This window comes from Bos indicus, chromosome 12 (genome assembly GCF_029378745.1).
Source record: "Bos indicus isolate NIAB-ARS_2022 breed Sahiwal x Tharparkar chromosome 12, NIAB-ARS_B.indTharparkar_mat_pri_1.0, whole genome shotgun sequence".
Lineage (NCBI taxonomy): Eukaryota > Metazoa > Chordata > Mammalia > Artiodactyla > Bovidae > Bos > Bos indicus.
Window position 1 is genome coordinate 20967934 of NC_091771.1, and position 24352 is coordinate 20992285.

The 24352-nt window shown below is 42.1% G+C and overlaps 1 protein-coding gene across 3 annotated transcripts in view; it reads left to right on the top strand.

The window, feature by feature from the left end:
* WDFY2 (WD repeat and FYVE domain containing 2) overlaps window positions 1-24352 on the top strand; it is a 192238-nt gene that overhangs the window by 50011 nt on the left and 117875 nt on the right. For all 3 annotated transcript variants that reach the window (XR_011569723.1, XM_019971330.2, XM_070800130.1), the window contains one exon: window positions 22893-22960. Coding sequence is in view for 2 of the 3 variants with exons in the window: in XM_019971330.2 (XP_019826889.1) it covers window positions 22893-22960 (68 nt within the window). In the remaining variant the exon portion in view is untranslated. The remainder of the gene's footprint in view (window positions 1-22892; window positions 22961-24352) is intronic.

Genomic DNA, 24352 nt, shown 5'->3' on the forward strand with positions numbered 1-24352 from the left:
TTAATAGCTTTCTTCTGCTTTATAATTAATGATAGGTACAATATTATAATTTAATAATAAAATAAAATAATTATTTTCATAATAATTAAAATTTTCAAATTCTTAGACCACAGTCTTTTTCCTTCTAAGTTCTGGAAATCTTACTCCTTTGTCTTTCACAGCCAGTATGGCAGCTGAGAAGTCCGATGTCCATCTCATTCATATTCCTTTTTCAGTTTTTATTTTATTTGGTGTTTAGTGGTATGTTTGTTTGTTTGTTTTGGGCTGCACTTTGCAGCATGCAAGAATCTTAGTTTCCCAACCAGAGATCAAACACATGCCCACCCATGGCAGTGAAAGCAGAGAGTCCTAACCACTCATCTGCCAGGGAAGTTCCTCTTTTGTATTTTTATCTTGCTTTTTTAAAAATTAATTTTTCCCTCTTTTTTATTTTTTAAAAATCTTGGTGGAGGTTCAGATTTTATTGAATTTTTCTCCTCCTGACATTGAGAAATTTGGGGAATGTGTGGATCTTTTATGATTAATCCTGTCAAGTTCTGAGTAGATCATTTTAGTCTGAAAAACTCATTTGTAAGTTGTTTCTTTCTCCCATTATTTATTTAATTACTACTTCTCCTTTACTTGTTATTTTTCCCTTCTGTTTTATTTTCTCTTTCTGAAATGCCTGTAATACACACATTGGATCCGTTGTGGAGGTGCTGTCTTTTTTCACTGATAGTTTCCGCTTGGTCACTGTTTTCCTGTGAGTTCTGGGAGCTTTCACTGAACAGATCTTCACAGGCTCCAGAGTGGTTTTCTGCGGTAGCCAGTCTGCATTTCAGTGCCTCTGTTCTTCCGGCCACCAGTTTCACTTTTACCTTCAAATACTAGTTTCTATTCTTTTTTCATTTGCCTTTCATTTTATTAGAGATTCAGTGTTTTGAATCTCCCTGAGAACGTAAATTTCAAAATTTGTAAAGTTGTCTTGTTTCTTGCCTTTACCCTAACTGTTCAGAATGTGCCTCTTAAACATATGAATCTCTCTAATTTGTTAGCTTCTCTGCTCATCTGCCAAGTGAGGTCTAGTTTGTTCCGTGTTGGTAACTGAAATCTGCTTTGTCAGAGACTCTGTAGGTCATTGTTCAGTTCTTTTCATTACCAGCAAAAAATAGGGGGAAAAGTTAGATGCTTGTAACCTCTCAGCAGCAGCTCGGAGTCCTGATAGCCTGTGTGGGGTAAGGCTGGAGCTGTGGGCAGAGGGACACAGCTGCAGGGCAGAGCCCTGCTTTGTTGCAGAACAGTCTTCCTTTTGTGTTGCTTTGGCAGCTCTGAGCCTACTGGGGTAGTTTCCCTTCCCCCGAGTAGCTGCCTGGTCTGGCACCCAGGCAGAAGCTCCAGGGTGGCTCTTTGTCCAGCGCTGGTCTTGCCCACCTCTACTTCAGGAGCTGTCCACCGGCTGTAAGAGGGGAGCTGGTGGACTTGGCCCCTCTGTGTGTGCGTGGAGTGATTAAGAGTTTAAGCCTGAGTTTTATAGCCATTGTACTCCAGTCTCTGGCTTGGCTGCTGTGTTGTGCAGTTGCTAAGTCAGTGTCCAGTTCTTTGCTACCCCATGGACTGCAGCATGCCAGGCTCCTCTGTCTACGGGTTTTCCAGGCTAGAACACCGGAGTGGGTTGCCATTTCCTTCTCCAGGGGATCTTCCCCACCCAGGGATTGAACCCATGTACCCAGTACAAAATAAAAAGTTGTTTTTTTTTTTTTTTTTAATGATCCACATTAAAAAAAAAAAAAGAATGAAAACCCTCTCTGTGGGCTGGACCCCTTTTTGTGTTTCTAGTACTGATCTTGTTCTGTGATAAGCACTCTACGTGCTTTTCAAAATGAAGGAAATGTAATACTTTGGCCTCATAATGAACAAAGATATTTAAAATATCATGGATCCAGGTAAGGGTCAATTAAACGTTTGTAAATTTACAATACCTTTTAGCATCATCAGAGAGGAAAAGGCTGATGTTTCTCATGTGTTCGGTACCAAAAAAAATAACTTTAGAGCAAGGAGGACTTTTTTTCTAAAATGTTTATGTACTGATCAACACAATCAAGTGTGTTGTGTTTGGATTAAGTGGGTTTCTTCTACACTAAAAAAGCAGAGTTGGAGGAGACGGTAGGGAAATATATATAGTTGCCCCGACAGGAAGCCCTAATCCTTTTCAATGGCATAAGAAGAGTTGAGAGATAAATTATGAAGTGATCATCATTTTCCATGCCAGCCTGTAAGAACAGCAGCTTTGTGTAACTGAGGGAATTTCACAGAGCAGCATGTTTTTTTGTCTGCTGTACCTCTAAGCGTATTAGATGTATCAGATCCAGACCTGAGTAATGCCCTGTGCAAGGTGCTGTAAATGCCTGTCAGCCATTTTCTTGGGTTCCTGTCTTCCATTGTTGTCTAAATCTAGGTTTATTTCTCCTGCTGCTCTCATAGTCTGTTTTATTTCTCTTTCTGAGTGGTCAGACGACCTCAGGAATAGTGTGGTGGGTAAGTGAAAGTGTTAATCGCTCAGTCGTGTCCGATGGGACCGCCATGGAGCCTAGCTCGCCAGGCTCCTCTGTCCATGGAATTCTCCAGGCAAAAATACTTGGGAGTCAGACTGCCTGAGGGTAACTCCTGGCTTTTTCCTTCCAAAGGGAAACACAGTTCCTCATATCTGAAATGGAAACAAAAATAGGACCTCCTCTGAATGTTTGTGAGGATTAAGAAGTGAAGGGGGACTTCCCTGGTGGTCCAGTGGTTAAGACTCTGAGCTTTCACTGCAAGAGGCTCAGATTTGATCCCTGGTCAGGAAACTAGGATCCTGCATGCCGTGAGGTGTGTCTAAAACAAAAATTAAAAAATGCAGAGTGATAAAAAATAAGTCTCTAGTAATATCTGCCTCTTTTTCAAAAAAATAAAAGAAGGATGCAAGTCACAATGTGTCTTCCATAGAAGGTGCTCAGGGTGTTTGTCTCTTAGTTCGGGAGAGAGAAAGATGGTGTCCCTGGTGTTTCTTAAAAGGGTACTAACCCCATTCCTGAGTGCACCACCTGCATGACCTAATGACTCCCACCTCCTAACACCACCACAGTGAAGATGAGGATTTCAATATATGAATTTGTAGGGAATCCATTTATTCGGAGGAATCTCTTGGGCTGCAGTCCATGGGGTCACAAAGAGTTGGACATGACTGAGCACACACATGCATTTAATTCTGAACCGTTATTATTATCCCTTCTACTACTTTTAGCTAGCTGATCTCAGATGGTAAAGAATCTGCCTGCAGTGCAGGAGACCCTGGTTTGATTTCTAGTTTGGGAAGATCCCCTGGAGGGCAGAGCAACCCACTCCAGTGTTCTTGCCTGGAGAATCCCATGAACAGAGGAGTCTGGTGGTCTGCAGTCCATGGGGTGGAAAAGAGTTGGACGTGACTGAGCGACTAACACTCACTTTCACTTTCACATTTTACCTTACCGTAACCATACCACTGCTCTCCATTTCTCTGCTAGGGTCCCCATATCTGGGCAGTGCCAGAGTGGAACTCTCTTCTCAGACTCTGAAAGTTCCCTTGTACATTTTAATCTGGCTTAACTCTTAATGGAAAGGATTCTCACCAGAAGTTTCTCCTTCTTTTCTGCAAAGTGCTGGATGCCCACCTTTGTTTCTATCAAGGAGCCTGACAATTGTCTGTTGGGTAGTTGTTGCTATTTCTTGAAAGAGTTTGGCTTTTGCTGGGTTTTGCTCATGTTCAGGTCCATGGGTCGGTTAGCTTCAGCAGTCTTCACATTCACATTCATGCATGCACATTTACACTCACATACTCTGACTATAAGCATGCTTTAGACCGAAAACTTCGTTCTTTTATGATTATCCTTTGTTATCTGAGATAACATCTGGCCATCATTAACTGGTTATTATCAAAACAGACCTGTAGGGCATAAGCAGTAAAACTTGGGAAGTGACATTCCCAGAAAAGAGGGGCAAAGAGCTAACTGACCTTGACCCGTTTAGGCCGGATGGAATACAGCCAGTTCTTCGGCTTTGTGTTCTGTCTTCTTAATTACAGACAGCAAAATCATTGCAGCAGTTACCCAGGGTCAGTTAATTGAAAGGACTCACTAAGTATACTTACTTAAGGCTTTGATGGATAGAGTACAGCAGGAGAAAGAAAACACAGGTAAACATCAGGGAGGTCTGGAACATTCCAGGGCCTTTCTTTGCACGGAATACTTTTGTTTTTGGATCATGAGCCTTTAAGACCATGTGAGGTAACTTGGTCTAGACAAATAGATCAATGGAACAAACAGGATGGAGTTCAGAAAGAGACCCACACACATACATGGCTAATTGAGCTAATTGATTTTTAACAAAGGAGCAAAGGCAGTTTGGTGGAAGGATTCTTTTTTCAGGAAAAGGTGCTGGAACAGTTGATACCTGCATACGAAAAAAAGGAACTTTTCATGCCTCATACACATACAAAAATGAACACTAAGTGGATTATAGACTTCAGTATAAAACCTAAAGCTGTAATCTTCTAGCACAAAATCTTTGTGACCAGAATCTGCATTTTACAAAACTGCCAGGTTATTTGTATGCACATTAAAATTTGAAAAAGACTGCCTTATAAAGTGCAATATAAAGATGAGTACTAGTTGTACAGGTGGAGGGGGTTGGGGGAGAAAGACAGGCTTCAGCAGAGGGTCAGCACCCTCAGGGGCATAAAGATCTGATGAATGAGGTCAGTTTCATTGAATGAGTTCACACGAGAGTTTTCAACAGAGTGCAGTGAAAGTTTTTTTAAAAGGACAATATAATGTGCTTTTTGTTTCTAAAATTAAATTTATTCAGATTTTAGAATTCTAAGATCACGCTCTTTTTGTAAAATGAAAGCGCTCGCAAAATGTAGATTTTGCTTTTGTTTGAAATGTTTTTTTTCTTGGCAGAGTAGAAACCTGGTAAGCCTGTATTTAATTCACCACCCTTTCAGGTTAGTAAGTTAGAGGACTAAGAACAGTTTGGTAGGGTATTGGACAGATGGGCCAGCGAAACGGACGGGGGTCAGATCCTGGAAGACCTGTTAGACCATAGAACCAGACTTGATCCCCACATCTTTGAAGGTTGTGACATAATTGGATTTGCATTTTAGAAAGTTGACTTCAGTGCCCGGTTGAAGGGATTAGAGAAGGGTGAAACAGGAGGAGACCAGGGAGGAGTTTCTCGAGGGTATCAATGCAAGTGTGACCAAGCCGATATTATAGATAGTATAGAGACAACTAACGGGTGTTAGTTACATTAAGGAGGTAGGATTGACAGGGTTTAGCAGTGTATTGGATGGAAGAGCAGTGTAGGCAGCAGAGAGAAGACTTTAGTTCCACTAAGGAAAATTGGCAGGAATTAGCAGCCGACTGGATGGAAGAGGTAACTTTACATAATTTAAATTATTCTCTGACTTTAAATTTTGGCCAATTTAGTATAACTAAGTAAGTGCAAGTCAGCGCAGTTCTCCAAACTCTTATATGGATTGATTTAAATGACTCTAGTGTAGAGTGATTGAGCATCTGTGCAGTGTAGTCCCTCAAAGACAAAGAGAAACTCATTAAAATGAGATCAGAGAGTTAATCCATCTTCACACTTAAGTACTCATTCATGAAAAGCTGTGTGAGTCAGAAAATGCTGATTTCATTCATTTTATTACAGATATAAGTCCTTGGGAGAATGCTGGCTAGTAAAAATACTGGATTCTGCTAACCTTTTCAGACTTTTTTTTGCAGGGATTAATTTTACATAGCATGCTTGCTTTACAGAATGGTTTTTGGTGGAAGGTCTACATGTTATGTTAGCCTTAGTTCAGGATTCTTATGAATTTCAGTATCTTTTTGCAAATTAATGAATTCTTAAAAAAATTTTAGAAAAGACTTTCATTTCAGCTATTATCTTACCTGACTTCTCTCCCACAAAAGCAAAACTGAGGGTTGACTGGTAAACAGAAGGTTCTGGTTTTCTGGCTTGCTCTCTTTATTTCATTAGTTTCCATGTAAGCTTTTCTATTGGCATGGCTTAAATCCAGCATATTTTCCAAGGGCAGCCAAGCTATAGTGAATTACTTCCGGTAATAGATGTTTCTTCAACCAATATATAAAGAAATTTTGCTGTTTTAGGTTCATCTACACCTTTTACACCATGTACTTTGATACATCAAGGAAATTCTGCAGAAGCTTATGGGGAGGGTTTAATATGAAAGGAAAGTTAATGTGATTTTGATTTATGGGATTTATTAACATTCATGAGTATACATTGTGTATCTCAAAAGCCCACAGGAAGAAAGGTTGATTATAGGAAGAGAGGATATCTGTATACTTTGGTTTTTCAAGAGAGCATGAGAATTTTTAACCATCCATGCTAAATCATCACTTTACATCAAGCAGAATTGTAGAGGGCAGTAGCTACTGTTGTATGTTTATTTGACCTGACAGAGTAAAGATGTATTATCATTGTCTTTTTGATTTTCCTGTTTTATCCCTCCTTTGTACTACTACAAAGCATGTCAGATGCATTTAAAATTTGTGAGAAGTATGAGTAGCCTTAGTTACTTTATAAAATAGCCTGGATTGTAAGGGCTTTTATGATTCCATCCAGAAACTGACTACTTGTTTCTTTGTCATAATGGATAGCAGATGGATGTTTGAAATAATGTAGATTATTTAATGTGGAATCTGAATTCATTTGTGCCATTTAGTGTTTTCCAGTAGTGAGGAGAATGTAATCACCTAATGAAATACACTTAAGCACTGCAGAAAATAGACATTTTACCCACTCTACTAACTTCAAAGCAGTCCATATGCTATTACTGTCTCCTTTATCACTGACATACGCTACTGTGATTTATATATTGAGAATATTTAACATGAGAACTCTGAAAAATTTTTCTAGAAGGATTATTCTGAGATATTGTACCAATGTCTTCTTGGCGTATACGTTTAAATAATTTATCCCAACCGTTTATACCTATTCAGGCATAACTTTTCAAAGTTGTTCATTCATTTTAGAGATCCACGAATTGTTATCTATTCTCTAGAAATAAAAAGTGTTTCATTTGCACGTGATTTATTGATACCTACAAGTGATATTAAACCAACACAGATTGCCAAGTGGACGACGTTCAGTACTGCTTGAATTAATATGCACTACTGTTTCTCTAGTCATAAGCTCTCTGTATTCCTAGAGGAGGTCATGCCTCTCTGTTACGTACAGTTATATACAGTTGTTGTTATGAGTCAAGGCCTCAAGATTGTTAATAATTTATTGTGGACAGTTTCAAACATATACAACACATGAAAATGACAATGTACCCATCACCCAGCTTCAGTATTCAGTCTTTTTTTTTTTGGTAGCTCAAGCATTTTATATATTCTTAAAAGTGTTATTTATTCTTAAAAGTGTTATTGGAGTCTAGTTGAATGATCAATCTTTTGCCAGTCTCGTGTTATATATCTCCACCTTCCGTCCTTTGTTGGGTAGGGATGCTGGAATTCACTTTAAACGAATTCTGGATTAATGTCTTGTTTCACCTGTTAATGTCATAAATGATAAGTTGTTTCACATTCCACAACACGATTATCATACAGAGTTGAATTAATAATTTCTTAATATTATTTAATATGTTCAAATTTCCCTAATTGAATATATATATTTTTTTAATGGTTGATTTATTCAAAGCAGTATCCAAACAAGACTCACACACTGAGTTTAAGTATTTTTAAAATGTAATGTATATATTTTTGATCACTCCATGCCTCACGTGGGATCTTAGTTCCCCAACTAGGGATCAAACCTATTTCCCCTGTGTTGGAAGCACAAGATGGTCAGGGGAGCCCCAGGACAACAGAGTTTTGATGTGATTTTTCCCACCATCTTCCTCTATAACTTTCATCAATTCTTTAATTCCTGTAGATTCCTAGCACCTTCACACAGTCATTGGGAATGGTTATGTTTTTGCTTCATTCATCTTAGGGTGTTTTGTAAAGGATAAAGAAAATTAGAGAAAGGCAGACAAAATGGATGGACTTTATGGGTTCTGCTGTACTCTATTTAATTCATTAGTGGAAATTACTTCCCAAAGCCATGTTCTGCTCAACTTGTGTCCATCTTATTCAAGGATAATTTCCAGTCACCATTGAATTATAAGAAAATTGTATCGAAAAATGTATAGGGATGGTCAGAAAGCTCATTCTGGTTTTTCTGTAAAACAGTATGGAATTTTTTTTTTTTTTCTTTTTCTTTTTGGTCTAAAGTTGTAGGGTATCAGGAAAATAGTAGAATAGCTGAGTTACAGTCACCGTCATGATCTGATCAGTTCAGCCAGGAAAGGAAATAACTTAAGATCTCCAGGATTCAAAAGGAACTTTTAAGGTTAAAAACTGTACTTTAAAACTCCCTTATTAGAGTTTTGGGGCCTGGGTTCCTGGTTGGAGAGCTAAGATTGCACAAGCCGCTGTGGTACAGCCAAAAATAAAAGAGTAAAATAGTGGCTAGCGGCATCTGTCGCAATCTGCCTTCATCATCCGCACGCCTCTCCGGGCTGGAAATGTCGTCGTCACCTTTGACTCTTTCTCCTTCCCTTGTTGATTCCTTCTTAGTCACCTATCTAGGATTTGATTCTTCCTCTTTATTGCCCTTATTCCCCTGACACCACTGTATTCTAACATGTAGATCCCCATAGCAGGCTCTCACTGGTCTTCCAGCCTTTAATTTTCCTCCTGTCTAATCCAGGCTGCTCACTGCCAAAGCAGTCTTTTGAAAAACACTCCCCTGTCATTATCTAACTTTACCTACTTACTCCTGGTTCAGAAACTCTCCTTTGTTACTTTTTTCATAGGTTATCAAGACTAATTCTTCCAAACCCTGAGTTTAAGTTGAATCCTGGAAGGGTACCCTTCTGCCCTACCCTGCCGGAGTGAGCAAGTGTTCCTTTTATACATTCTTGGCCAAGACGCCCTCTGCAGACCTGTTCTAAGTAAAGCCAATCTGTCCACAGCTGATCTAATTGCTGTGACCCCGGCTGCTCTATGAAGACTACAGTTTCTGAGAGAGAGTCTTTCTGCTCTGTTTCTCTTTTTAAAGCTTAAAAAAATTGTTTTGTTTATTGTGGAAATATTAATAGACAACCATTTGTCTATTTAGCACATAAGTATACACTTGAGGGGCATTGGGTGTGTTCACATGTCGCGCGGTCATCATTACTATCCGTTTCCCAAATGGAAATTCCATACCTGTTGAGCAGTAACTCCCCACCCTCCCCTCCCCTAGCTCTGATGTGTTTTGTTTGTTTGTGAAATTTTTAAAATTACTTTTATTTATTGGACTGCATGGGGAGTCTCTGTCTTCACTGTGGCATGCAGGATCTTCAGTTGCAGCTTGTGGGATCGAACCCAGGGCCCCTGCATTGGGACTCGGAGTCTTAGCCTCTGGACCCAGGGAAGTCCCTCTGCTGTGTCTTTCAGGTGTAAAATTTTTGGCCATTTTGCTACCTGTGGCTGCCTTGAAAGGGAGTAGTTTATCTTTCTACAGATTCAGAAGAGCGGCAGCCAGGGGGATCCTGTGTGAGTCATTGCTCTTTCAGTCATTAACTCCCTATTGAGCGTTTGGCTGTAGGAAGAGTGGTGAGTGGGATGACAGGCCTTCCCACTGCGTACACAGTCAAGAACAATATTTAATTCTATATTGTTCCTCTAGTGATTCCATCACATGCCTCCTGATGAGTGATATTGATGAACACTGTCATATTGTTGACTTGCTCAAACCAACTGCTCAAGGCTTGTCCTCATGAGTCTCTGTCCTGTGAGGGGCTGTGACTTAGGAGCAGATGGGGTCTCTGATGCTGACTAATATCCAGAAACTGCCCAGCCTCAGAGCTCTGGGGCATTCCTGGTGCTTCCCTGTGGGCTGTTCTTCACCATCGCACTGGGAATGTGTTCATTTTTTTCTCTTTTCTCTTTTTCTTTAATGTATCTTTATGACCTTTTCCAAGCATCTCTCTTATGCTAAGTACTGTATGTATTCAAAATTAAAGTACTGTAGGTATTAAGAAAATCAAAGATAAAAATATTTAAAGATAAACATTTTGAAGTCTTTAAGAAATTACTTGTCCAGTGGGCAAAGGACTTGCTCACCGGCATTGATGGCTAATGTAACTGTCCTTACATTGGCGAGATACGGTGTGATCCTGGAGCTTAATTTTGCCCAGGAGTCCCAAAGGCTTGTAGGGGAATTATGCTCACATGGGAGAGCAGATAGCCAGGTAACAGTTGTTATGGGGAAGGAGTTTTGAGAATGGTAAAACCCACAACTGTGCAAGGGCAGGAAGGCTGTGCTTAAACATTAGCCACTGAGTTAAATTACTAAGAAAACAAAATATGCAAAATAAGTCTCCACTGCAGGTAAACTATTTGCAGATACAGAATAGTTTACCAGTAGTAAAAGGACTCAGGGGCTTGTTTCTCTCAAGGCTCTTACTACTGATTGATAAAGATATCAATTACCTGTATTTCATGTGTGTTTGTAATCTCTCCTCTAACATCTAGGTTTGTTTAATCTCGTTTGGAGATTTCATTTTATAGATTTTTAAAAAACAATGACAGGAGATCCAGGAGATACGGGTTCGATCCCTGGGTGGGGAAGATCCCCTGGAGAAGGAAATGGCAACCCACTCCAGTATTCTTGTCTGAAAAATCCCATGGACAGAGGAGCCTGGTGGGCTACAGTTCAAGGGGTGGCAAAGATTCGGACACGACTAGCACACACACTCACACAGCAACCAATGAAGATATTGCCATTTGGTTGTGACTTTTAAAACTCTAAATGTAAAGGCTTTGGCGACCTTTGGTTGAAGAGAAATTATCCAGCTGGTTAAAATGCCCTGGGGGGATTGGCTGTGGTTAGTGCCCCTTGATGAAACACAAGGCTGTAAATGATTGGAATGACTGTTTTTGTTTTTAAAGCAGGAGTACCTTTCAAAGCTCAAGGTGTTGAACTATAAAACAGCCACATCTCTTCTCCAGCTGCTGATTGCTAGGTTCCTACAGCCATGGGAAAAGAAGTCCAAGTGTCTGTGGTTCAGCAGAGTTGTTTAGGTCCGATGTAGTGAGCTGGTTAATACTTGGAACTGAGCTGCCTGGCCCTGTGGTCTAGAATCTGGAGAGCTCCCAGCTTGAGCCCCTGTCTCTGAAACCCCCCGGCCGCCTTCATTCAGTCCACACAGCAGCCTCTGTCTATCCTGGGAAAAACCCTCTATACAGAAATACACAGTGTTTTGTAGAAGATTTGATTTAGTTTCTTTACTCCATGTGATCTGAATGCATATAATGAGAATCTCATAGTCGGTTCTTACTACGAATAACCATAGGGGGAAAAAAAAATCTTTCAGCTCTGTTTTCCAAGAATCTCCACGACATTCTCTCTGCATTAGAGGCATTTTTTTCCCCCTTGAAGCAAGTCACTGTGAAAACTACCAAAAGACATTGACTCACATCCCCCTGCTCAAAGTTCTCTTAGTTTGCAGATTGATAGGGATTGCCTTTGTTAGTAAGGAGGTTGTAATGTGTGATCTAGTAGAAAAGTAATCCCTGAAAATTCAGGGTCTTCAAAACACAGTAGGATTCACTCCCCACCCCTGCACCTCCACCCCAAGTGGTGGCAAAAATAACAATTGTCCCCCTGGGAAATGAAGCTCATCGCTATGGTAACTAATGAAGGTTGCATCATTCTAGGGCACATTCTTAAAAGCCTGGATTTCGACATGGGTAGACACCCCGTCTTATTTTACCCAGTAGCTTAGCAACCTGTGGTCTCCTGGTTGTCACCACCTCCAATCTTCCCTCTTCCTACGGAAAAGTGACCTATATAGATGGTTTTTTATTGTGGGCACTGTGAATTTGGTTCAGTCTTAGGTATGTTTATAGTGACCTTATTTTCTGGACCAAAAAATTAGGACGTGTGCGGGTTCTGAGAAGTAAGGGGCTTTTCTCCTACCTCCGTGGCAGCCCTCGCTGAGGTCTTCACGGATCTTTTTTGGTTCTGCATCGCTTAACTTTTGGTGTTATTCATGGCTTTGTCTTTAGCTCTTTTTCTTCACTAATGACTTACCTACTGCTTGTGTGTGGTGACTCCCAGATCTTAATTTTCAGCTCAGGCAGGCAGGTAGGTAGTTCACTAATTCAGTCTGCAGGCTCAGCAAGTTCAAGATGAAGTCAGCATTGCCCTCCTCAGGAATCACCCATTGAAGAATGGCAGCACCATTCACACAGCCCCCCACCTCCAGACAGCCCCCGGGGCCAGGTGCTTCTACAGCATTTCCCGGCATGCTGTGTGTGCTCAGTCCGTGTCTGTGCAACCCCATGAACTACAGCCCGCCAGGCTCCTCTGTCCATGGGATTTCCCAGGCAAGAACACTGGAGTGAGTTGCCATGCCCTTCTCCAGGGGATCTTCCCCACCCAGTGTTTCTGATCTCCTCTCTAGTCCAAGGCCTCCTCCTATTTTGCTTGTTGTTCTGACCACATCCTCCAGTGTGGTTACTTTAGGGTAACCAGGCTTCTCCAGGCTTCTCCTGAGCAAACAAAAATATTCGGAGTTTGTGGCCGGCTGCTCACCCTCCATCAGCTTCCCAGCATCCTCAAAGTAAAATCCAGACTCTTGAGGGTGGCAGAGCTCTCGAAAGCTTCATCCACCGCCTCCTGCCCCAGCTCTGTCACCGGAGTAAGATGCTCCCGGGTGCTCCTGGACCAGTGCGGGCTTCTCCCTGCCGTGGATCTAGTGCACAGCTGGCATTTGTTTGTTTTTGTGCATTTCATGTACTAGTCCCTTTTGTTGTTGTTCAGTAGCTAAGTCGTGTCTGATTCTTTGCGACCCCATGGACTGTAGCACGCCAGACTCCTCTGTCCCCAACTGTCCCCTGGAGTTTGCTCAAATTCATGTCCGTCTCACCCTCTGCCACCGCCTTCTCCTTTTGCCTTCAGTCTTTCCCAGCATCAGGGTCTTTTCCAATGAGTCAGCCCTTCGTATCAGATGGCTAAAGTATTGAAGCACCAGCTTCAGCAACAGTCCTTCCAGTGAATTATTCAGGGTTGATCTCCTTTAGGATTGACTGGTTTGATCTCCTTGCTGTCCAAGGGCCTCTCAAGAGTCTTCTCCAGCACCGTAGTTTGAAAGTATCAATTCTTTAGCACTTAGCCTTGTTTTTGGACTAACTCTCACATCTGTACAGGTTTTTAATAAAATGATTGTTGAATGAATTAATGATCAAAAAGTCAATGATTGGACTTCCCTGGTGGTCCAGTGGTTAAAATTCCTCCTGCCAGTGCAGGGACTCGGATTCCATCCCGGGTCTAGGAAGATCCCACATGCTGCGAAGCAACTAAGCCCACGTGGCTAGAGCCTGTTCTTTGCAACAAGCGAAGCCCCCAGTTGCAACAATTAGAGAAAGCCCACTCACTGCAATGAAGACTCAGCATCACCAAAACTAAAAAAAAAAAAAAAAAAAGAGGTCATTGATTGAATGTGTAAGTGCACTCGTGGGGCAGTGGGGCAGAATTCCTAATTTCGAAGATTTTAGTAGTTTTAGAAAACGCAAGTTGTTCCCATCCCGGCAGTTCATTGTCCCCACCAGGATAAGTGGACTTAAAGATGGCTAGAATGTAGAACAGAGGGTATATTCCTGGATAGGATGTGGAAGGGTGGACCTGGTGTGGTGCCTGGCTGTATATCTCTGTATAAACATGCACACACACACAGACACGTGGGCAGATACACAGTTCAGCAACCGTGTCCAACTCAACTCCACTGGCAGCATCTGAGTATTAGCACTGGTCAAAACAAGAAAGTCAAACAGAAACCTGCGAAAATCTCATAAAGGAAGCAACCCCCCTGCCCCCCACACACACTTGATTGTACCCCTCTGTGTGATCATAATGGCTGCTGAGCTGAGGGCTGGCTGTGAGGAGTACACATCTGTCCTGGCTGAGGTTGTAGCTCAGACAGGCGCTGGATTCCGTTCTTTGGAATAACTTGGAGTGGGGGGAATGGGAGGCAGCCTGGGAATACCATTCCCTTTCTTATTTCTTTGGAGTATCAGTGGATGCTGGCACTGAGAAGGGAAGGATTTCTAGTCCCTTCCCATCATCTCAGCACAGTGTACAGATTTTTCGGTGTCAGCCCAACTCAGTTGCTGCCCTTCTGCCTGAGTTCTGTGCAGGTATAAATAGAGACTTCCTGACTAGGACAGGTGACCAGAGGGAGGAATTTTTGACCGGTCTTTCTTGTATGTCACAAATGATGAGCACCAGTTGGGGACCTCACATGGGGCTTGGCCCTGGGGCAGATGCTAAGTAAGATAAAATGTAGTTTCTTCTGACTGTATTTAGAGCTCAGTCATGGAGCCAACCAGCTCTGATCATAGGGGAGTTTTTGATAAATGCACAATTTATCTAACATCTATTTTAACCTTAAATTTTTTTTTTTTAGGTCTGAGGAATAGTATTTCAGGACCATATTTTAAAGTAATTTTTACTTGTTGAAATGTGGTCAGCTATGTCCAAGGTATTTTCAAAATAGCCCAGCTGTTCAACTGACTGAGCCCCACTGGGGGGGCCTCATCTTGCTAGTTTTGAGATGAGCACTGCTTCTCCCCGATGTGTTTCTGCCTACCGCTGAGAACTTGGGGGAGAAGAGGCCAGGGGAGAAGAAAACAGGACGTGGCAAAGTGGCCTGGGCCGTGCTGTGTTGGTTTTCTTCTTCACCCCAGGACTTTGCGTGGGCCACGAATGCAGTTTCTCTGCATTTCAGCAGGTCATGCATTTTTCTTCTCCAGGACACTGACCTCTACTGGTTTAACTCTGACTCTTAATCAACAGCTGTTATTTCTTAAAGATTTTTTTTTCAAAGAAAAAAGTTTTTTGTGTTGCTTTCAAAATATAATTTGCGAAAAAATGAACACTTGACTTACAGGCTTTGTATAGTGGAATTTACATTTATCTAAGAAATTTTGAGCCTTCCAAATTGTGCTTTTGACCTCTGGGATGCAGTGTCTTTTTTTCCTTTTTAAACTGCTGTTACAACTCTGAATATAAGAGAACAGGTGTTTTTATAGCATTTTATTTTTAGATTGTAAAATTTATCAGTTATCAGATACATGTTCATGTAAGGAAGCGAACATGTTAATATTTAGTGAAGACAACACAGAATTTAAAATAACTGCATCCGCTCACTAGTTACGGATAAATCACTTAAGCTGTGTTGGGCTTATACTTTTGTCTCTGAAGGATGGTTTCTGTTTCATAGGGCTTAAATGTATATGCAAAGTGTTTGAGGGGCTGTTATTTCTGTAGAAATGTTTGTTACTGTTATTCAAATTAAAGCTAATATTATCCTGCTACCTTTTTGACTTGTACAGCTATTTTAAAAAACCTTTAACCAAGTCTGTGCTAATTGTGTTGATTTGATGTGTACCTTTTTTAACCAGGATTTTTAGGAACACTGTTACTTTAAAAACAAAAATGTGTGTGTTTATATATTTTAAAAATAATTTGTGCTTCTGAAAGACCGTTGGTTCAGCTAACATTAGAAGAGTGTAACGACCTTTGTGCTCATAGTGTAGCTGCTGCTGTGGACTTCAATATTCACAACCTAAAAGTTGAGAGTTATGTTTTATTTGGTGGTATTTTTAGGACTTCACGCCAGGAGACAGCATCTCAAGTAACCCTAAGAGAACAGCTCCAAGGAGGCAGGGGAGCAACCAGCTTATGTAGACATTTTACAATAAAGGCAGATAGTCTGAACATCAGATGATGATTGTTAATGAAAGAAAACCAGATATCCCAGGTTAACAAAGTTAGCACTTTTCTACGTATGGGAACATGCAAGAGTCTGGGCTCACTGCAATCGTTCCTTTGATCTTGGCTATCGGGAGTCAGTATCCTGTGTCTTCACCTCCTGAGCTTCCTCAGGGCTCACCGTGGGGCATGGCTACAGTCTGATGCCTGATAGATGGCAGGTATTTTTTCCTTCCTGAGTTCCCTCAGGGCTCACCAGCTCACCATCAGCAGTGGCAGCAGTTGCTAATGGCTGTGGCATCCTTGTTTACTGATTTAGCAGGAAGTTAGTGACTGTGCCAAAGCCTTTGACTGTGTGGATCCCAACAAACTGTGGAAAATTCTTCAAGAGATGGGAATACCAGACCACCTGACCTGCCTCTTGAGAAATCTGTATGCAGGTCAGACAGCAACAGTTAGAACTGGACATGGAACAACAGACGGGTTCCAAATAGGGAAAGGAGTACGTCAAGGCTGTATATTGTCACCCTGCCTGTTTAACTTCTATGCAGAGTACATCATGAGAAATGCCAGCCTGGATGAAGCACAAGCTGGAATCAAGATTGCCGGGAGAAATATCAGTAACCTCAAATATGCAGATGACACCACCCTTATGGCAGAAAGTGAAGAGGAACTAAAGAGCCTCTTGATGAAAGTGAAAGAGGAGAGTGAAAAAGTTGGCTTAAAGCTCAACATTCAGAAAACTAAGATCATGGCATCTGGTCCCACCACTTCATGGGAAATAGATGGGGTGACAATGGAAACAGTGTCAGACTTTATTTTTCTGGGCTCCAAAATCACTGCAGATGGTGATTGCAGCTATGAAATAAAAAGACCACTTGCTCCTTGAAAGAAAAGTTATGACCAACCTAGACAGCATATTAAAAAGCAGAAACATTACTTTGCCAACAAAGGTCCGTCTAATCAAACCTATGGTTTTTCCAGTAGTCATGTATGGATGTGAGAGTTGGACTATAAAGAAAGCTGAGCGCCAAAGAATTGATGCTTTTAAACTGTGGTGTTGGAGAAGACTCTTGAGAGTCCCTTGGACTACAAGAAGCTCCAACCAGTCCATCCTAAAGGAAATCAGTCTTGAATATTCATTGCAAGGACTGATACTGAAGCTGAAGCTCCAGTACTTTGGCCACCTGATATGAAGAACTGACTCATTTGAAAAGACCCTGATTCTGGGAAAGACTGATGGTGAGAGAAGGGGATGACAGAGGATGAGCTGGTTGGATGGCATCACCGACTCAATGTACCTAAGTTTGAGTAAACTCTGGGAGTTGGTGATGGACAGGGAGGTCTGGCACGCTGTAGTCCATGGGGTTGCAAAGAGTTCTTGACACGACTGAGCAACTGAACTGAACTGATTCCATTTCTCAGGCTTCCCAGGTGGCACTATCGGTAAAGAACCTGCCTGCCAGTGAAGGAGGCGTAAGAGACATGGGTTTGATCCCTGAGTTGGGAAGATCCCCTGGAGGAGGAAATGGCAACCTACTCCAGTATTCTTGGCTGGAGAATCCCACGGGCAGAGGAACCTGGAGGACTACAGCTCATTGGGTCTCAAAGAGTCAGACGCAACTGAAGCGACTTAGCACCTAGCACCACCACCATTCCCATTTCTCAGTGCCTTTATCTGTAACTCACATGTAAGAAGCTGCTCCATGTGTAATCGAAACTCAGATGATCTGTAGTAACTTTAAACTCAGTATACTGAAGTGAAACTCGCCTTGTTTTCCTGCCTTCCTCTCCCCCGCCGCCCGCCCTTTGTTAGGGAGCAGCTCTGCACAGCCTAGTGGTGTCTGAAGGTGGATGCCTGGTTCACCCTGGGGCTCTGTGTAGCCCATGACATTAGTGAGAGCGTTTTTCTCAGGTTGAGACTTGAACCTCAGTCTTCCAACTGAGATCACTCACCTGGTGTAAGGAGATAATGAAGCTCAGGTCCTTGATGTCTCATTGCAGAAAGAATTCAGTGGGAGACGAAGTGATAGGTAAGAAGTGGATTTATGTAGAGAGAAACACACTCTACGGACAGAGTGTGGGCCATCTCAGAAGGCAAGAGCAGCCTCAAAATGTGGTCTGGTTAGCTTTTATGGGCTGAGTGATTTCATCGACTAATGAACGGGAGGGTTATTTCAACTATTTTTGGAGAAGGGGTGAAGATTTCCAGGAATGGGGCCACTGCTTTTTGGTTTTTGAGATTGGGCTCGAAACTGTCATGATGCTTATGGGTGTGTTATTCAGCGGGCTGATGTGTTACAATGAGCATGCTATACTGAAGACCTAGGTCTAGTGGAAGTCAACTCTTCCCCAAATCTAGTCAGTTTCTGTCATGTCCTCAGGGTATGTCATTCTGTTCAGGGTTATGACCTACCCCCTTCCTTCCTGTTTCATTAATAATCATACCCACCTCTTGAGATTCCCTTGGGCAGCAAGATCAAACCAGTCAATCCTAAAGGAAATTAGTCCTGAATATTAACTAGAAGAGCAACTAAAGAGCCTCTTGATGAAAGTGAAAGAGGAGAGTGAAAAAGTTGACTTAAAACTCAACATTCAGAAAACTAAGATCATAGTATCTGGTCCCATCACTTCATGGCAAATAGATGGGGCAACAGTGAGAGACTTTATTTTGGGGGGCTCCAAAATCACTGCACATGGTGACTGCAGCCATGAAATTAAAAGACGCTTACTCCTTGGAAGAAAAGCTGTGACCAAACTAGACAGCATATTAAAAAGCAGAGACATTACTTTGCCAACAAAGGTCAAAGGTCAAAGCTAGAGGTCGCAAAGAGTCTCGACGCACATGACTGAGTAACTGAACTAAACTGATTCACTGGAAGGACTGATGCTGAAGCTGAAGCTCCAATACTTTGGCCACCTGATGCAAAGAGCTGACTCATTGGAAAAGACCCTGATGCTGGGATAGGTTGAGAGCAAGAGAAGGGGACGACAGAGAATGAGATGGTTGGATGGCATCACCGATTCAATGGACATGAGTTTGAGCAAACTCTGGGAAATAGAGAAGGACAGGGAAGCCTGGTGTGCTGCAGTCCATGGGGTCACAGAGTCAGCCACGACTGAGTGACTGAACAACCAGGAAATGTCTCAGGATAACCAGCCTGTTGGGGATCTGGATGCCAGATTCTTTTATAGAACCAAGAGAAAAGTGGTGAGGAACCAACGTCAAGAGGCAGAATGGAGAGGGAGAGTCAGTAAGGAAGTAGAGTAAAAAGGGCCATTGGTTTTTCAAAACATCTCTGAGAATGGCCAGCCTTTCTAAGGGGTGTGTTAATCTCTTCTTTTCACAGGTGGACAGGGTCAGATTATCTCCCTGTGAGCTGATCAAAGGCACTTTAGTTAAACACTTAGGCAGAGGGGCAGGGTCCTCTGAGGCAGGCTGTTGCCTATAATAACAACAGCAATGAAAAGCAAGTGAAAGGAACAGTTCCAACTGGTTCTTTGGTTCCAATTGGCCATCCAGTTGTTTCTTCTCTGCAACATAACCCCCGGACAGCCAGGGAACTCCCTCATACTTATTTTCTAATGAGGGAATGAAATTGTGATTGAGCAGGACTCTATGGGGCCTTCCCAGGACAGAACCCTGCCCTGTATCCTCTGCTTTAGTTCCTCTCTGAAATACTTCGATAATAGTATCTGATACATACATACCGAGTTTTTTTTTTTAATAGATGTGAAAACTCCCACCAAATGGAAGATGTTACCTGCTTGATGGCCATGAGCTCATAACCCACATAACCACTTTCTATACATAATGGTTTGCATCTACTAACCCCAAACTCCCAGTCCACCCCTCCCTCACTTCCCCTCTGCCTTGGCAAACACATGTCTAGAAACGGAATGTTTTTAAATATTATAATGTGGTAACTGAAAGTCACAATCCCCCTCCTTTATAGAGATTGCTGTTGTTACTTGTTGAATGGTGCAGTTGTCTGTTTAGTGACTTTTCCAAGCTCTTTCTGCGAAGACTGTATTTCTTGTTGTATGTGATCATTGAAGTTTCTGTTCTTCTGAGGTAAACCAGTGATTTCATTAAGGAGAAAAAGGTCTTCCTTCCCTTTAAATTCTTTTGGCAAACACTGCCCTGGAAAGCCCTTCAGACCTAGAGAACTGAGAGAAAGGCCAGTTTCTTCTCTACTCCCTCAGTGAACCACTCGGCAAATCAAAACACACATCCCCCAGATTTGAAGGGCAGGGTTCCAGCACCCTGGTACCTGCAAGCCACTCTGTGAACACGAGCCACAGTCCCCACAGCTACCTGCTATGTGAATGGGACATGCATGATGGTAGCTGCAAGTAAGATGTGACATTTACTGCCACAAACCTGCTTCTTCATCCGGCATTCCCATGGATGCGGCAAGTGTCTAACTAGACTTTAGAATTCTGAAACAGTGATTCTGACAGTTCTTCCCAGCTCCATAATTGATTTGGTACAGGGACTGATTCTTGGAACTTCCTGTTCTATCATTTTCCATGATGGCACTCATGGAGATAATAGTCTCCATATTAAAGTGTATTGGTGTATATTATGAAAAAAATTTAAGTGAAGGCTGATTAGGTGTATAAATAATGTATTTATTGAATTATTTCTTAGGAATTATTTTCCATTACACCTGTCCATCTCACAAATTGGCTGGTTGACCGAAAAGATGGAATTCTACAAGTGTATGTAGTGGTGTCCTGATACATCACTACATCGACTCTCGTGGCCACACAGAGAAAGGGCACGTCCTCGTTGTGTCTGTAGTTAGTCCTTTCCTCCTACTGGGTGACCCACTGATTAACTGGGGAAGAAATCCAATACAGTTTAAAACTTAGTCTAATGTAGTGACTTAAACAGTCTATTTAGATATTGTCCAGTTCTCTCTGAGATAAAAATGCTCAGTGTCCGCTTTTTACCCTGGGATGGTGTGAGGGTATGGGGTGAGAGTTGTGGGGTATAGGATCTCCTGGCAGCCATGGGGCACTGTTCATTTCCCTTGGTTTGACATTGGCTACTCCCTCTGGTCTCTGGGGCAGGGTCCCTTTACCTCCTTGTTGTGTTGGCCTTGTGGGTGGGTGCTGGTGTAACCTGTGGTAGGGCCTTTCTGGTTGATAAGAACCTAACAGTATCCCCTGACAGCATCATTTTCTCTTTGACTCCTCCTCTGCAAGCTCTCGGGATGTCTTGTTGTTCAGTCACTCAGTCGTGTCCAGCTCTCTGTGACCCTATAGATTGCAGCATGCCAGGCTTCCCGGTCCTTCACAATCTCTTGGAGTTTGCTCAGACTCATGTCCATTGAGTTGATGATGCCACCCAACCATCTCGTCCTCTGTCCTGGACATCTACCACGTGTCCATCTGGTGTGGACCCTCATCCCCCACCTTGTTGCAGGATTACCCTGTTCCCTGGTGGGTTCCACAGTCAGTCCTCTAGCTTAGTAATCTGAGTCTCAAGAGTTTTATCATTGCTTGACCGTGTTTGGAAAAACCCTCTTTGAGACAATGGCCTAGCTTGTAAGACTGAATTTACCAGTAAGCCTTCTTTGTGTGTCAGATGTTGGATATTGCTTCATTATCTCTTCCTGTGTTCTTCCCTAGTAAATCCCAGTTACTGCCCAGGGAGGTGAATGCTTCCAGCAGACTAGGGCAAAGGCCATATACTCCCAGAGCAAAACAACTACAAGAATAATTTTCGAACACTGTCACATGTGGGTATATAAATACATATGAGGATAAAATTTAATTATCCTTAAATATTTAATTATAAAACAGTCATGTAATTCTAAATGTATGCAGCCTTAAATTTAAGGAATATAGTATCTTTAGAAAAGCGTAAGTGGTGTGTATGTGCACATATATATAATGTGCGTGTGTATATGTATATATATAGTTAGGATCTATATATTCATGTGTTGTATAGAGATATGTTATAAACAAACATGTTATACATATTTATATGTGATATATATTATTTAATTATAGCAATATGACTATGTCATGTACACACACGGAGTTGCCCCTTGAACAGTTGGAGGCATTGATTCTCCGTGCAGGTTAGAATCTGCATATAAGGCTTCCCTGGTGTCTCAGTAAAGAATCCACCTGCCAGTGCAGGATACACAGGTTCGATCCCTGATTTGGGACGATCCCACATGCCTTGGAGCAGCTAAGCCCTGTGCACCCTATTGCGTGTGCCGTAGAGCCTGGGAACCACAACTTCTGAAGCCAACGTGCCCTAGAGCCCATGCTCCACAACAAGAGAAGCCACCACAGTGAGAAGCCCGCACACTGCAATGAAGAGTGGCCCCCACGCGCTGCAACTGGAGAAAAGCCTGCGCAGCCACCACAGTGAGAAGCCCGCACACTGCAACGAAGAGTGGCCCCCACGCGCAGCAACTGGAGAAAAGCCTGCGCAGCCACCACAGTGAGAAGCCCGCACACTGCAACGAAGAGTGGCCCCCACGCGCAGCAACTGGAGAAAAGCCTGCGCAGCCACCACAGTGAGAAGCCTGCACACTGCAATGAAGAGTGGCCCCCACGCGCTGCAACTGGAGAAAAGCCTGCGCAGCCACCACAGTGAGAAGCCCGCACACTGCAACGAAGAGTGGCCCCCACGCGCTGCAACTGGAGAAAAGCCTGCGCAGCCACCACAGTGAGAAGCCCGCACACTGCAATGAAGAGTGGCCCCCACGCGCTGCAACTGGAGAAAAGCCCACGCAGCAACAAAGACCCAGCACAGCCATAGATAAATAGATCAAATTATGTTAAAAAAATAAAATCTGCACACGACTGTATAGTTGGATTTCTGTATCTGTGGTTCCACATCTGCAGAGTCAACCATTCATGGCTTGTGTAGTACTGTAGTGCATTTTTGGTGAAAAACAATCCACTTATAAGTAGTCCTGTATAGTTCAAATCTGTATTGTTGAGGGTCCACTGTATGTATATTTAAGACCTTCTATCAACTTTCCCATGACCAAAAATAGTGTGATTTAACACACCCATTTCTTTTGTTGCAGGACTGTACGTGTGTGGTTAAAGAGAGACAGTGGACAGTACTGGCCAAGCATATACCATGTGATGCCTTGTAAGTATCTGGATCTCTGTCTTTAAGAATCAGATGTGGACCCCAACTCCCCTTCCTTCCCAGATTGCCTGCTCTGTGTTCTCTTGAGTAGAGATGCATGAGGGTTGGGATTATCATTATAATGGAAAGGACCGTATTATATCATTTTAGCTCTCTGTGTAAAATGAGAAAATTGTTTTGAAACTGACTGTATATACACAGTTTCTGAGTAAGATTAATGGAAGGACTTCAATACCTTGGCTCCCTGATTACAGTTGTCTCCCTCTCATTTCCAACTTTTTGTTTAACTTTTTTGTAAAGTAGTTCCTTAGACAATTCAAAATTTTGTCCAGTGATTACATTTGTGAAGTAAACTTGTTCTTACATTATTGTTCTATTATTTGTTCAAATTCAGGACATTCAGCGTTGAACATTCAGCTCTCAAAAGGATTTGCTGTGGATTGAAATGTTCTAATTAGAAGTCTGTCTCATTTCCCCAAAAGCTCCTATGAGAAATATGTCCTTGCACTGATAAATAGTGAATCTTTCAAATATACTTTTTAAAAAAGATGACTAATTCTTAGATTTTCGAACTGGCAGAAGTTCCCCTGCAGGGAGAGAGCTGCTGCCCGCGCCCCACAACCCCCTCCCCAGATAGGAAATTTCTTTATAGGCGATGGTTTTATCAAAATTAATGAAGTTTGGGTATCTTATTCCATATTTATTTTAGTGTAATTATTTGAATTCATTGTCAGTCATATTACTAAACATTTCTCTTACTCCCCTTCCTGCAAACCTTAATTGAAATTGTCATACTAGAAAAATGCCCTGGGCTTGTCGTCTGGGTCTCTGTACCCTCTGGCTTCCTGCAATGTGCACCTCTTTCCTTGATACCAGTATCCCCGTTTGAGTAGTACATGCCACGACATACAAGCCAGAAAAATTCATGCTGCACTATAGATGTGCTAAAGCTTACGCCTCTGGCAAAAGAAGACTGTAATAACTTAAGCAACAATTTTGCGTGTTTATGAACAAATACGTTATTAAGGATGTAATAGATTTCTGTGATTTCAGATTTATCTTTGAGGTTTGCATTTCTTTAGAATTGTAGTGAATAGATGATAACCATGTAGTTGAACCAAGTATCCCACTCTACATTATCAAAAAATAAACTTATAATTCAGTATAGTAAGTCCCCTACATGCAAATGAGTTCCATCCTGAGAGCGCGTTCTCTTAAGTCCAGCAAAGTTAGCCTAGGTACCCAACGAACACAATCGGCTACATAGTACTGTACTGTAATAGGTTTATAATACTTTTCACACAAATAATACATAAAAAGCAAACAAACACAAAAAATAAACATTTAATCTTACAGTACAGTGCCTTGAAAAGTATAACAGTATAGTACGAC